The sequence below is a fragment of the Lingula anatina genome, chromosome 3 (assembly GCF_051362555.1).
Source record: "Lingula anatina isolate TDL-2025a chromosome 3, LinAna3.0, whole genome shotgun sequence".
NCBI classification, from domain to species: domain Eukaryota; kingdom Metazoa; phylum Brachiopoda; class Lingulata; order Lingulida; family Lingulidae; genus Lingula; species Lingula anatina.
The window spans coordinates 20,725,852-20,739,386 of NC_141769.1; the positions used below are offsets into that span (position 1 = coordinate 20,725,852).

A 13,535-nucleotide genomic window follows, 5' to 3' on the forward strand; every position below is an offset into this window, starting at 1 on the left:
TTTTCATTGGTCAGAAAATTGTAATGTTCTTCAGATTAATATGACAGTTTTTTCCCTTAATATCATTCACCCGACTAGAACTTGCAAAGGCATATGGTCATGACTTTGATTCATAGTTCCAGATCACAAATAGAGGGAGAATTAGATTATGAAAGGAACATTCGATAACACATCAAGTTGCCACACAGTGCTTTCAACCAATAAGACAGCAGCTAACAAGACACTTATACTACGCTGACTCGTTATGAAAGCGAGGCATACGTCTTGTTTTTGAACATGGCGACTAGCTGAGTTACATTTATTTATGATTACATTTGTACTGCATAAAGTTATGATTTTTATTTGATACGTTGGAAATATGGGAGAAAGTATAGAGGTAGGTATTTTTAATCTTTAAATCTACCGAACCAAATCTGATCCTTTCAAACACGAGCGTCTTGATTGAATTTAATCAAGAACTTCAAACTTGGGAATGTTTATCAAGTGAGATTTTATCAATCCCAATATTTCCAGTTTTGAAGTCTTAGATTTCTGTTACTTAAATTAAAGTGTTTGTAAAAATGAAATATTCTTGATTCAAAAGATAAAGTGAACGAGAAAAATACTGTGTTGCAAACGCCTGCTGTTTATCGTTTATGTCATTTGCCTTCACTACTACTAGTGCTACTAGCACGAAATATGGGATGAATTATCTAAGGTTTGTGATAGGTACGATGTGCTAACACACGAAAGCAAAGGTTTTTAAGTAGGATGAAATGATGTCCAGATGGGCACCATGATGCGGGAGCACTGAATTTTTTATCAACCCCTCTACATCAACTCGCCCACTTCTTTGAAGCCAAATAGGTTCTGTATATAAAATAATTTACATTTCATCCAGGATTACCAAGTGCTCAACCTCCTGGGCAAGGGGGCTTTTGCTTGTGTGTACAGAGCTAGAGCACTCACCACAGGACAGGAGGTGGCTATCAAAATGGTGAGCTCCATAACATTAAAAACAAATTTTGTATGATATATCATAGCTTTTGAATAGGTTTTTGAAAAGGCTTACATTAAAAAAGGATCCTTGCTGTTTTAAACTAACTTATTTTATTAAATAAATGTGTTTTTATTCCATTTTCATGATCAAAGTTGTACAAATTTTGCCATGTAAGACAAGGGTCACATCCAGTGACAGCACATTTGAAACTTCTATATAAATGTTTGACTTGATTCTGATCTTATATTTTTTATCCTTTTTAATTTATTTATTTATTTATTTATTATAATTTTATTTATTTGCCAGTGCAACTTATCTCTAAAGGTTACAGTGAATTTTGAATTTCTTTTCCCAGATTGACAAGAAATTAATGCAGGCTGCAGGGATGGTGGCACGGGTGAGGAAGGAGGTTGAGATCCACTCCAGATTAAAACACCCAGCCATCCTGGAGGTAATGACCAGTGCAGAGGTTAAATTAAGTAAAAAGGATAAGAGAACTTTACAAAAAAGATATCTAAAATTTGTGTGGATTGTTATGAAACCTGTAATTTTTATTTTACTTTCAATTGAATGGTTATATAATAGGAAAAAGGGACAAAAGCAAATTGTCACATTAAAAATGAAACATTTTCAAATTTAAAAGTTGTTGCTTTACATGTAGGTTTGTTCATTTGTTTATGAATGTTCAAAATAAACACCACACCAAGAAGTTAAAATGTAAAGATATGCTTATTGCTTTAAAGAATTAACTGTATTTCCAGCTGTACAATTATTTTGAAGACAGCAACTATGTGTATCTTGTCCTGGAGATGTGTCATAATGGGGAGCTGTACAGGTACCTCAAAACTAACTGCAAGGTACTTTCTGAACAGGAGGGTAGGTGTTCCCTTTCATCTTATTTGTTGTTCTGCAGCTTCCTACATATGTAGGATCATTTTACTTTCTAACAGCACTAAAATTATAAAGTACAACACAAAATTTTAGGAAATGTTGATACTTGTAGACAGTGCCCCACTTGTAAAAAATACAATTGAATTGTGCATACAATAATCAGATTCTTGAGTTCAAAAATAGTAAATTAGTTTTGGAATTTTAAAGTTACTGCCCTTTGATCAGTGTACAATTAAAATCAGAACACAAAAAATTGTTTCCTGACAAGTCAACACAGTTTCCATGTTGCAAGTTCATTGTATATCAGCTTACATTACATATGTTGATTGCAATCGTCTGTCCCATTCCAGCTCGTGTGTTCCTGCGTCAGATAGTCCAGGGTATGTTATATCTTCACTCTCATGGTATTCTCCACAGAGATCTGACCCTGGCCAACCTTCTTCTGACCAAGGATATGGACGTGGTATGTGCTGCTGTGGTCAACAATTATTAACTTATGTAGAAGTTGATGGATATAGTCATTAGATATTTACTGAACACAGTGAGAAATAAATGCACAGTGTATACATATTTATATATTATTTTACCCTAAGTTATTGCATCAGTTCAGATATTATCTTAACCTGAGTTGTTGCATCAGTTCAAATATTATCTTAACCTTAGTTGTTGCATCAGTTCAATTTTTTTCCTGGATGATTTAGGAAACTTGAAACTTGAAATCAGTATTGGAAATAAAGCAGGAAAGTTTATCAATTAACTGTATTCAGAATGAAGTGAACTAATGATTGTTATTGGGCTGAAGGACTCATATACAGTAAAATAAACTATTATCATTGTTATTAAACCATATATCTTTTTCAGAAAATAGCTGACTTTGGTCTGGCTACCCAGCTGAGTGTGCCTGATGAGAAGCACTTCACTATGTGTGGAACACCGAACTATATCTCACCGTAAGGATGGCAGTGTTATTTGATATCCAGAATGATAATTACTTACCAAAATATCTATTTTAGTATAAAGTATTGTTCTTTGATGAGTCATAAAGAAATGAGAAATGATATCAGCTGATTGACTAAGGAAAATAATATACTAAACATGGCAGTTTTGATTTCTTTTATGACAATAAGTTTGTATGTTGGTTAATTTTGTGCACAGAAAAAATATTCTTTTGATTTTTTTCTTTTTTTTTTCTTTTTCACCTTTTTTCATACAAAGCACAGTCTAATAACAATGGTCATAGTTCACAGTATTCAGAAACAATTATAATATGATATATTCAGCGAGATAGCTATGCGTGGAGCCCATGGGCTGGAAGCAGATGTGTGGTCCCTGGGCTGTATGTTGTACACCTTCCTGGTGGGCAAGCCTCCTTTTGATACCCAGGCTGTGCGCACTACACTGAACAGGGTGATATCAGCCGAGTTTGACATGCCCGACCACTTGTCATTGGAGGCGAAGGATCTTATCAAATCACTGCTGAAGAAAAACCCCAAGGAGAGGATTGGTCTTCATGGTGAGAGGGTATCAGCTATGCCTTTATTCAGGGCACACACTCTTCTACATGTTTTGCTTGTAAGCTCAATGCAGTTTTTAAAGTAGACTAGGTAAGTGTTTGTCTGAATTTCCAACAAAAGATAAAAGAAAAAATTAATTGCAAATTTCAGAAATTAATACTTTGATGATTGTCTCTTCTTTCTTTTCCCCTCTGTAGATATTTTGGAGCACCCCTTTCTTACCAACACATCACTGAGGGAGTATAAATCTAGAGTGCATCATAACATGGTAAGAGGACTTTTATAGAGATTTTAGAAAGTACTGCTAATTTGTGAAATTACTGGAAATTTATACATTGGAAATAAGAAATGATACAAAGACACACACTAGCAAGTCACACTGTGTATTGATTGCTTAAATGATCAGACTTAAACATTCGAAGTTATCTTCTAGCCATTGGATAAAGCCATGCTAATGAATTAAGTAGGAAAATATTACCTATGTACCAGAAAATACACCATGATTGTGCATTAAAAGATGAACAGAGAAACTGCATGTGGTACTGCTGCAAGGGATCTAGCTGTTTACTTCTTGTCCCCATTTGGCCTCATCTTTCAGCTGACCAATGAAGCCTCAATGGACAGTGGTCACGACACAATGAACACCATGTCCACCAACACCAGTAACACTCGCTACACCTCCGCCTCACGTCTGCGCCCCACCAGGGCCTACCCCTCCCCCAGCCTGGGCCCTCTCACCTCCACTGCTGAGGAAGAGGAGGGAGGGAGTGCCCAGGACTCGGGGTGGTCATGGAGAGGAAATAATGGGGTGACTGGGCACCACCCCACACACCCACCCTCCCCACCTGTTAGACTAAGAAGCAGGTGAGTTTGACTGCTGTCAGTGGTGATAGTTATTAGAATCGTCAGCAAGGACAAAAACAGAAGTAAAAATTTTGTAATCTGACATGAGCAACCTGACATACAACTTGTCTGTTTTATTAATTTTGGTACGTGTACTGATTATTTCTTTTCCCTGAAATTATTTATTCTCAAATAACAATATTGGATAACTGAATATTATACCCTGGCATAAATGCAAGTGAAGTGCATTGAACATGTAGTTTGTGTGATAAAAAAATTATTGAATCATTTCAGTCCAAATGAAAGGGTGCAGAAGATTCCAGAAAAAACCATGAGCACATCAGCAGAGACCAGGTATCCCAGCAGCTCCCACAACTCCGCCATGTTGTCCACCATCTCAAACCCCACTTTCTCCAGTCATCAAGCTGTTAATTTGAACTCAAATAAAGGCACAGATTTCCAGTCTAAACTTTCTCATTACCTCAGGGGTGCTGAAAACCAAGAACACAAATTCAGCCAGCAACAATCTGTAAGGGGGTTTAATGATGTAGAAGATGGTCCTGGTTACCATGGTGCTAAGCTCCGTAGTTACCATGGTGATAATAACTATAATAACGACCCATCTCAACATGGTCGTCAAGTTGACGAAAATCCACACCCTGAACTTCCAAGATTTCCTGAGAGGAAGCAGAACTTTGAGAGACCAGGCTTCATAGAAGCTGAACGCAGAGGCCACAGCTCCATGACTCAGCAGCAGTTGACAGGGAAGCCACCCACGGCAAGTCACCACTGCAACTACCACCATCATCACAGAGTAAATAGTCAGGCAGGGGAGGAAGAATTAATGGTCTTCCCATCAGAAAGGGGGAAATCTATGAACAGTGTTTGTCATATAAACAGGTTGGAATCTAAAGATGAACTTCAAGACCAGGACTTTGGGAAAGGACAGAACAGGAGTCACTTTGAAGGAACAACCACAGGAAACTGGTTGAAACAAGACAAAGATGTAGATATGAAATCAGTTAGCAGTGGTCAGCAGGCTATTGATGGAGTGGACAATGCCCAGGCCAGGGGTAAGAATGACCTGGTCACTACAGGAACAGAGGTGGTCAGTAAAGATGGCCGGAGACTGAGGGACCTGGCCTCTCCTCTGAACTCTCTCAGACTGAGACCTATCAGGCAGAAGACCAGGAATGCTGTGGTAAGCTGGCCTGGAGTTGACGTGCTAGATAAGAATACAATATAATGATATTTATGCCATCTTGTTGTTTGTGCTGAAATAATATCATATTCATTTACAATTTAAGTGCAACTTCTGATCAGTAAAATTACATTTAACCTCCTATCCTCAAGCAAAATTAGTAAAGTATACATTTTAAATTTCATATATTTTTTAAGAAAATTGCTTTTTCATCATGTTATTTAGCTCTTTGATCACATAATTCTTTGGTGATCTTTATAATTTTTTTTATCTGACATAAAAAAATTATTTGGATAAAGAGAAAAACTTACAAATAATATCATATTTTGACTGTAGATGAATATTCTGGAAGATGGGGAAGTGTGTCTGGAGTTCTTCAAGAGCAAAGACAACCAAGACAGAGTTGTGGAGGTCTGTAAGATATCTGCAGATGGGAGAAAGGTGAGCAGATAACAAAATGAACTGTTGATGAATGGTAGGATCCTTCAGGGGAGATGATGTGTTGGTGGAACTCTTTATCTATTTCTTTCTGTCTTGGCCATGTGAAGTTGAAATGGCTCACTGACCGTTTTTACACACAATGAAAAAGATGTGATGAGTTTGTTTAACTGCTTTCACTGTAAACATATTTTTCATAGGTTGTTTTTTGTTTTTTTTTTCCTCAATATGAATCAAGTCAGTATTTAAGATAAATATTTATGTTAAGAATTAAAACGGGAATTAAGTGGAATTATTCTCTTTGATTAAAATCAAACCTATGCATATACATATACATACTTAAGTATTTGTAAGATTGTTGTATATATTTGTTAGATCATAGTGTATCAGCCCAAGATTCCCCACCAGCCTGTCCAGGACCGTCCCCCCACTCCGCCAGGTGATACTGCCTGTGTCTACACCTACCATGACCTCCCCAGCAAATATTGGAAGAAATACCAGTATGCTGCCAGGTAGGGGGAACAAAATCATGACCACTTAAACTCTTTGAATTGCTTCCTAGATGGGAATTTAGAAGTATAGAAAGTTGCAGGATTTTAAATGAAATGCTTTGAAAAGTTTGCGCACTTTTTCTTTCTAACAGGCCAAAACACTTTTACATGTACTAGAAAATTGTTGGATTTTTATCAAATTGTTTGGATACTGGTGGAATTCTAGAGTTTTATCTTTTATCAAGCCAAAGCACTTCCTTGTGTACATACACTCTTTTTGTTTGTTTTTGCTTTTGTATCAAGAGGAACAGATTAGCACTTGACACCATAAATAGCACGTGAACATGTTAACTTAATTGTCATAGTTATTAATCTTGTTTATCTCCAATTTCAGTGTTTATTTTCCTTCTGCTAGATACTATAGATATGAACTGCAGAACATTGGTTAACATATAAATTTATCATTTTTTTAGGTTTGTCAAATTGGTGCGCTCTAAAACCCCCAAGGTGACTATGTATACCACCAAAGCCAAGTGTATGCTGATGGAGAACTCCCCCAGTGCTGACTTCGAGGTGGTGTTTGCTGATGGTGAGTAGGAAGATCATATTGTATAAGAAATGTTCTAGTTTAATTATGTGAAATAAGTACAGATAAATTATAGGCAAGACATCAAAATGTTTTTCAACAATGTAAAATAGAATGTGGGAAAGTATTGAAAAAAGTTATTATGTGAGGCAAGTGTTTATTTTTAAGTTGTTCCGTCTCTGTTGCCGAGTAGCTTTTAAATTGTGAATGAAAAAGGATGAAGGATTCTTCCTTGTGGCGTCAGGTTCGCTGCAGGAGATACCGCCCTGGTGGCATAGGTGAACTAAATTTCAAAACGGTGCTGTATTTTGTTTCCAAGGTGCCAAAGTAAACTGCAATCCCCAGGGTGCAAGGATAATTGAGCAGGATGGCACTACCATCACCCTGGGGACGGAATCTGGAGTCCACCACCTCTCTGCTGATGCCCAGAAACTGTGGGAGAATGTTAAACAGGTAAAATGCCCAGCTGGAGAACCAGGCCCATAGCCAGGGGGGTTTGGGGGGGGGTGCGAAAGAACCCCCCTTTTTGATGGAAAAAGGTCCCCCTCTGAGTAAAATTTTATCTAGGTACATGGAAGTTTCATAGAAAAAGGTCCACTTTTTCAGAAAAAGAACCCCCTTCTCAAATTGCTGGTTATGGGCCTGAGAACGTTGTATAGTAGTGAGAATTACCACTAGCATTATAACAGTGTATGAAATGGCCGCCTGCCCGCCAGCCCGAGGCTGGTAACTTTCAGGCCGGGCGGGTAAGATTTGCAAATTACCCGCCCGACGGGCTGGCTAATTTACAGCCTATTTTCACCTTTTATTTTGTCTATGTTCACAAGCGATTTCAGCAAAATAAACTCACTGTTTTCACCCACTTTCACAGAAGCAAAGAACTAACCATAGCTTGCAATCGAACGCTCGTTTCGAAATGTAACCAACAGTCTCCCTCTCAGTGGCCTCGTTTTCGAAGTTCCGTCTGTGTGATATGAAGTTGAAAGACAATTTGAAACGAGGCACATTGTTCTTAACCAGCTTCGGTGCACAGCAGATAACGTTACGTCATTGTTTTGTGTAGAGGAGATACCGCGAGTAGCAATTTGTAGGTTGAGAGTAATAAAAATGTGAAAGTATAAAAAGTTACGATATTGATTAAATAGACTTATAGGTACATGAAGTGCTTATAATCAACAGTAATAAAGGCAACGGAGGCAAATTAAAGGAGAATTTTACAAAACTTTGAATCCCAAAATTATGAGTGAACGTACGAGTTTACGCCGTGCGTCAGATGTAGTTCTTTTCCCACGTGCTTTCATCTCGGGCTGTCAAAAATGAAAAAAATTCTATCAAGTCCGATAGAGAAGTTCACAAAAGAAAAACAATTGAGGAAAGAAATAAAAATAACAAAGATTACGACAGAACCAATCGAAAGAGAACAAATTGGGACCCATGGAAATTAAGGTGACTTCAATTTGCAATTAGTCGAGCGGCAACATTTTTTGTAAAACCGTAACTCGAAAGTATCACGCATTGCGACCGAGCGCAAGCATCTCGATCCAATAACTCGCCCATACTCGCCCCATGTAATATATTGTAGCCTCTATGTGATATATATATATAGCTATTCTCAATAAGCAATGCTTTCGAGATACGGGGCCCTGCAGGACTGTCTATGGGCGATTAGCGTGCAGGACCGTTCCCGACCGCTTTTTAAAGCTTAAAAGCGATATTCAAAGGGACCCTCATGCTGAATTCTTTCTTCTTTATTGTCAGCACAGAGATCGATTTATTTGACAACAATATATATATTTGGTCATACTTGTTGCTACACAGAAAAGCAAAAATTATGATCAAATGATATCATGAAATCGGAATAATAGTTATAAATGAATTATTGAAGAAGAAATGAGACAGCCTGCAAGGTGAACATAAACTGAATTGACAGGGGCGTAACCAGACCTTTAAAAATTGTACGCACAGATTTTTAAAATTCCCTGCAAAATGTAGACTAACGCAACAGATGAAGGACAGCGTAATCACAGCATATGTACCACACATCGCAGCTTAATTTCCATTTATAATAAAATCATCATTAAGTCAGAAATATTCTCGCAATTAAAAAAGTTTCAATATTCTTATTACCCAGAACGGTATATTTATTTAAAAGGAGGCTAGCTTCGCATACGTGGAACCCCCTTCGAATAAACCTGGATCCGCCTCTGAGTTGAACTAACATACGGTTTCATTCACCTTACATGTGGATGCATGGCTCCCAAAAACAACCAATTGTACGACACGACAGAGCTCTGATACATCTAAGTTTAATTATTTGTTTGTAAAAATTGCCCATGTCACCCTGTTAGTTTGGAGGGGTAAGCTGCGTCAAGTCCGTGTCAAAACTCTTTGAAGCTTTGCAGGAAAAAATCTTCCTTTGTTTCTCTAGCTCCTTATTAAACCTGGTGTCCAGATTTTATCTAGTGCCCCCAGGGTTTCGGGAGCTGCTCTTTGAAAATAACACTCAGGTAGATTTTTACCTGAGATAAATATCGCCAGCGAAAGAAAGAGGCTACAGGAAAGTTGAGGGCCACTGAACCCTCCAATTAAGAGGTAAAGGAAGTTCCAGTTAGATAGGACTTGTTAAAGTTACATGTATTGTTAACCTCAGTTCAATAAAAGTATGCAAGCCGGGGGGGGGGGGGGGGGGGGGGGGGGGGGGAGTCAGAACAATTGTGCCTATACAATTGATACAGAGGATTTGTACATACTAGTACAGGTGACTTTAATAAGCATAGGATTTTCTTTTATATTCCGTGAAAATTACACTAAATTTATATAAAATAGTATCATGGTTGGCCAAAAATTGTACGCACAGTGCATCCGTGCGTATGCCTAGTTACGCCCATGATTGACTACCCCCCCGCCCTCCCCCGCCCGCTAAAGGGCCCTGAAAATTTTTGGTATTTTAGATGGTGAATGGTGCCATTTGGTATGGTTTAGAACTATGATTCAACTAGTGAAAGTCTTATTTCAAGAGGTGAGTTTTTTTGCAGAAATTAAAAGGGGGGCGTCAGGACCCCCCTGACCCCCCTCTAAATCCAACACTGACAAGTATCATTCAGTAGAAATTCCAACCAATTTCTAAATGTCCATGCATAAGGCATGATATTGCCCTTTCATTTCCAAATTACTCTCCCAAGAATGCATTCTAGACCCCCTCAGCATACCTCTCTTAACTCTAGGGGTTATCATAACTAGGGCAGGTAACTACATGGCCGGGCTGGTAACTTTTCAGAGTTACCTGCCCGGCGGTCTGGCTAGTAATTTCCTTGAATTTCATACACTGATTATAATAATAATAACTAAGTTGAAACTGTATATAGTGTGGTTCCACTAGAAGTTAATTCTCGATTTTAAAAAGAATGAATGATTTCTAAAAAATATTTTGAATTTGTTTCAATTAATATGCAGAAAAGGCAAATGGACTTGGATAATATGAGTTGTTCTTTAGATATGAACATACTAAAACTATATGCCTGAATGATATATTAATATGCAAAACTGTTTTTGCTCATAATTACAATATAATGCCATTTATTTCTCTTACAGCAGAAATGTCATGCTGGCAGTTGCCAAAACTAACTAATTGTTATTAAATATCTGTTTCAGCTGCGTCAGCACTGTTTGGACCTGGAGGCTGCTTTGTCCATCGCTGAACAAAAGGCAGGGATAGGCCACTACTTCCCAGTCATTGTTGGCAGGTAATATGCATTGCTTAAAATAAAGATTAAGTAATAAACATTTGAACAATTACGTTATTCTAGTGTACTGCTTCTTTGCTGATACTACCAGACCTTTAGATATTTGGTACTTTGACAGAGGAATGCAAGTTTTCTGCAGACGACTCAATTAAAATTAGCAAATCGGTGGGTGTACATTATAGGCAATAACAAAAAAGGTTTATGAATTTTAGAGGTTTTCTCCAGTTTTGGATAGAACATACTCATAGCTGGGAAACTGCTTGAAATTTCAAGGAATTTCAAAATAATTTTTGCTCTATGAAGGTATAATGTGCATTGTGTACTTAAGTTGAATGTCCTATAGTTCAAGGCATTGATGGAACAGATATGCATCAGAAAAAAAACTAAAAAAAGTTGCTTTGATTGTATTCATTCAGGCGGCCCACAATGCCCAGTACAACAGGCAGTAGTTCTGATGGGAAGCAAGTGCCATCTGGTGAGAAGAAGAACAACAGGGGTTTCCTGCAGCAGACTGAGGGCTCCCCAGTGGCAGTACCAGCACCAACTGTAAGTTTTAATCCTGATATTTTAAAAGATTCAGAATGTTTTGCATCTTGTGTCTGATTTTGCGAATCAATTAAACCCTTTGGTTGCCTTAATTTGTTAAACTTTATGATGAATTGTCTTGTTGTATGTATTTAAATTTCAATAGGTACAGAACTAACATGTTATAATTAACGTCTCTGAACATTATTTACAGTCAAATGTCTAATTTTGTTGCTTGATTGATAAGATCAGGGACTGCTGTCATTTGAATTTGACTTGAAAGTTTAATACAAGTACAGAACATTGATGTTTTTATAAAACTTCCACCAAGCCTCTAATTTATCATGTATTTTAAATAATGTATCAGATGCTGTCATTTGATGGGACGGTGATGAGCAGTCATGTGACCAGAGTTCAGGAACCACGGGCGACCAAAGACGTTCATAACACACTCGCTGGAGCAAAGGGACAACTGTTCATATCTCAGAACTCAGATAACAAGAGACAGGCTCATGGTGCAGAACGAGACCTAGGTGTGCAAAAAAACCAGGAACATCCTATTGACAGTCAGGCTAGAGTAGCACTACATGATAGAGGCAGGAAAAATAAAAGTTTACATGAGAAAGAATCTCAGAAAAGAACACAGTCAATAGAGGAAGAGGTCTACAGCAAAACTCCGTGTAACTTATCACAGAAGGAAAACATGGAGCATCACGATAATACTGGAAGAGTAGGACCTAGACGTGGTGCTGAACATACTGGAAGGACTACAAGGTCACACCAGAGGGGTTTGCATGTGAAAAATGGTAATAGCAGTGACAGAATACAAGACTGGGAGAAGGAAAAATTGAAAAATACAGGCCAAAGCACATCTATGCACAAGAGGTCAGATGGTAATATTATTTCAGATGAAAGACCTCCACATTCAGGAAGAGATCTCCCAGGGGAAGGCAGGAGCCACAGACACAACACACCAACAGCTGGAAGTACTGCAGAGCCTTACCCTAGTGAACCAACACGGAGTAGCAGTGCAAAACGTCACCACTCCAATCAATCCTCCCCTGCCAGTCACACTAGAGATCGGCAGAAGTCTCAGAAACGGGTGACACAATCACCTGAGGTGACCTCACCATCAGCGAGAGTGTTAAAGAGGATGTTTGTGCCAGATGTGGGCTGGGCATCACAGGTGAGACTGAAACACTCTTATTTATGGATTTTATAACATGAGAAAAGATCATTAAATAATTTTATAAGATTAATAAATTTATCTTCTTCACATAGCACAATAATTTTTGATTTAAACAGTAGAGTTTATGTCCATTTGCAATAGAGGCCCTCCATTTAGAATGTTGATTGTGATTCTTTCCAGCACTGTGATGGCTCAGTGTGGGTGCAGTTCAATGATGGGACACAGGTGTGTGTCAGCTCTTCACAGACTGCCATCAAATATGTGGATCAGGCTGGAAAAGTGTCAAGGTAAGTGCTTGGAAGGAGTGGTGATGGTGGTGGTGGGGGGGGGGGGGGGGGGGGGCAAATACAGAGAGAGCAGGAAGGCAGAGGTGTGTGGCACACAAAAAGGGGGGATTTAATTTTGTAATGAAGAAAAGAGATTGCCATATTGAAAGTTTAAGGTTTTTTGTTTTGTTTTGTAGAAGTTTAAAGAAGCTTAGAGAAGAAAGATAAACACATTTGTTAGGTGTGCTGGTTATGCTGCCACCTTGAATAGATAACTAGGCCCTGTGTACTTCCATATTTTAGGTATGGAGAGACAGACCATCTCCCAAGTCACGTGATGAAGAAATTGGAAAAGCTTCCTGCAGTGGTTGAAAAGTTGGCAGCAACAGGGGACTCGTAGTTTAACAGACTATTAAATTCATTCATTATCTTAGACAATTATTTTAATAGATGTCTTAACTTATTCATGGCAGTTGTTTTGATGAAGGAATATTGAAGCCTGCTTCATCTGAAGAATATGCAAAGTAATACACAAAATTTATAAAGAAACCCTTTTAACATGTTGTCTGTTGATAAAAAGAAAACTGTGTGATACTTTTATTTTTTTGAGAAATATATTTTGCGAGATATTCGAGTCATTACTTATTTCTATGTATATTTTTGTACATATCAGGATTATTGGTTGTAAAGCAATGCAGTTTTTATACCCATCTTAGTTATTTTGGTCTTTCTGCAGTGGATATATAGATATTTGGATATATGTTTTAGTCATCAACCAAACAGTTGAAAACGTGATTAGAGAGATATATTTTTAAATATTTATTCTACAAAAGTAAGAATATAACAAGTACATTGTATACAAATTTGGT

The 13,535-nt window shown here is 37.8% G+C and overlaps 1 protein-coding gene across 1 annotated transcript; it reads left to right on the forward strand.

Annotated features, from left to right (window-relative positions):
- Window positions 1–73: 73 nt before the first annotated feature.
- Window positions 74–13,295, forward strand: LOC106179484 (serine/threonine-protein kinase PLK4). Its single transcript, XM_087007479.1, has 19 exons — window positions 74–376; window positions 881–976; window positions 1,335–1,430; window positions 1,741–1,855; window positions 2,221–2,333; window positions 2,732–2,820; window positions 3,151–3,383; window positions 3,582–3,652; window positions 3,983–4,248; window positions 4,522–5,428; window positions 5,765–5,869; window positions 6,242–6,378; window positions 6,831–6,946; window positions 7,263–7,396; window positions 10,595–10,686; window positions 11,103–11,232; window positions 11,579–12,397; window positions 12,581–12,687; window positions 12,970–13,295. Exons 1-19 carry the CDS (start codon window positions 359–361, stop codon window positions 13,064–13,066), a joined length of 3,741 nt encoding a protein of 1,246 aa, XP_086863605.1. The 5' UTR covers window positions 74–358; the 3' UTR covers window positions 13,067–13,295.
- Window positions 13,296–13,535: the final 240 nt, after the last annotated feature.

Coding starts and splice junctions, on each gene's coding strand:
- LOC106179484 (XM_087007479.1), top strand. Junction 977..1,334: donor AGGAGGTGGCTATCAAAATG/GTGAGCTCCATA, acceptor TTCTTTTCCCAG/ATTGACAAGAAATTAATGCA. Junction 3,653..3,982: donor CTAGAGTGCATCATAACATG/GTAAGAGGACTT, acceptor CTCATCTTTCAG/CTGACCAATGAAGCCTCAAT.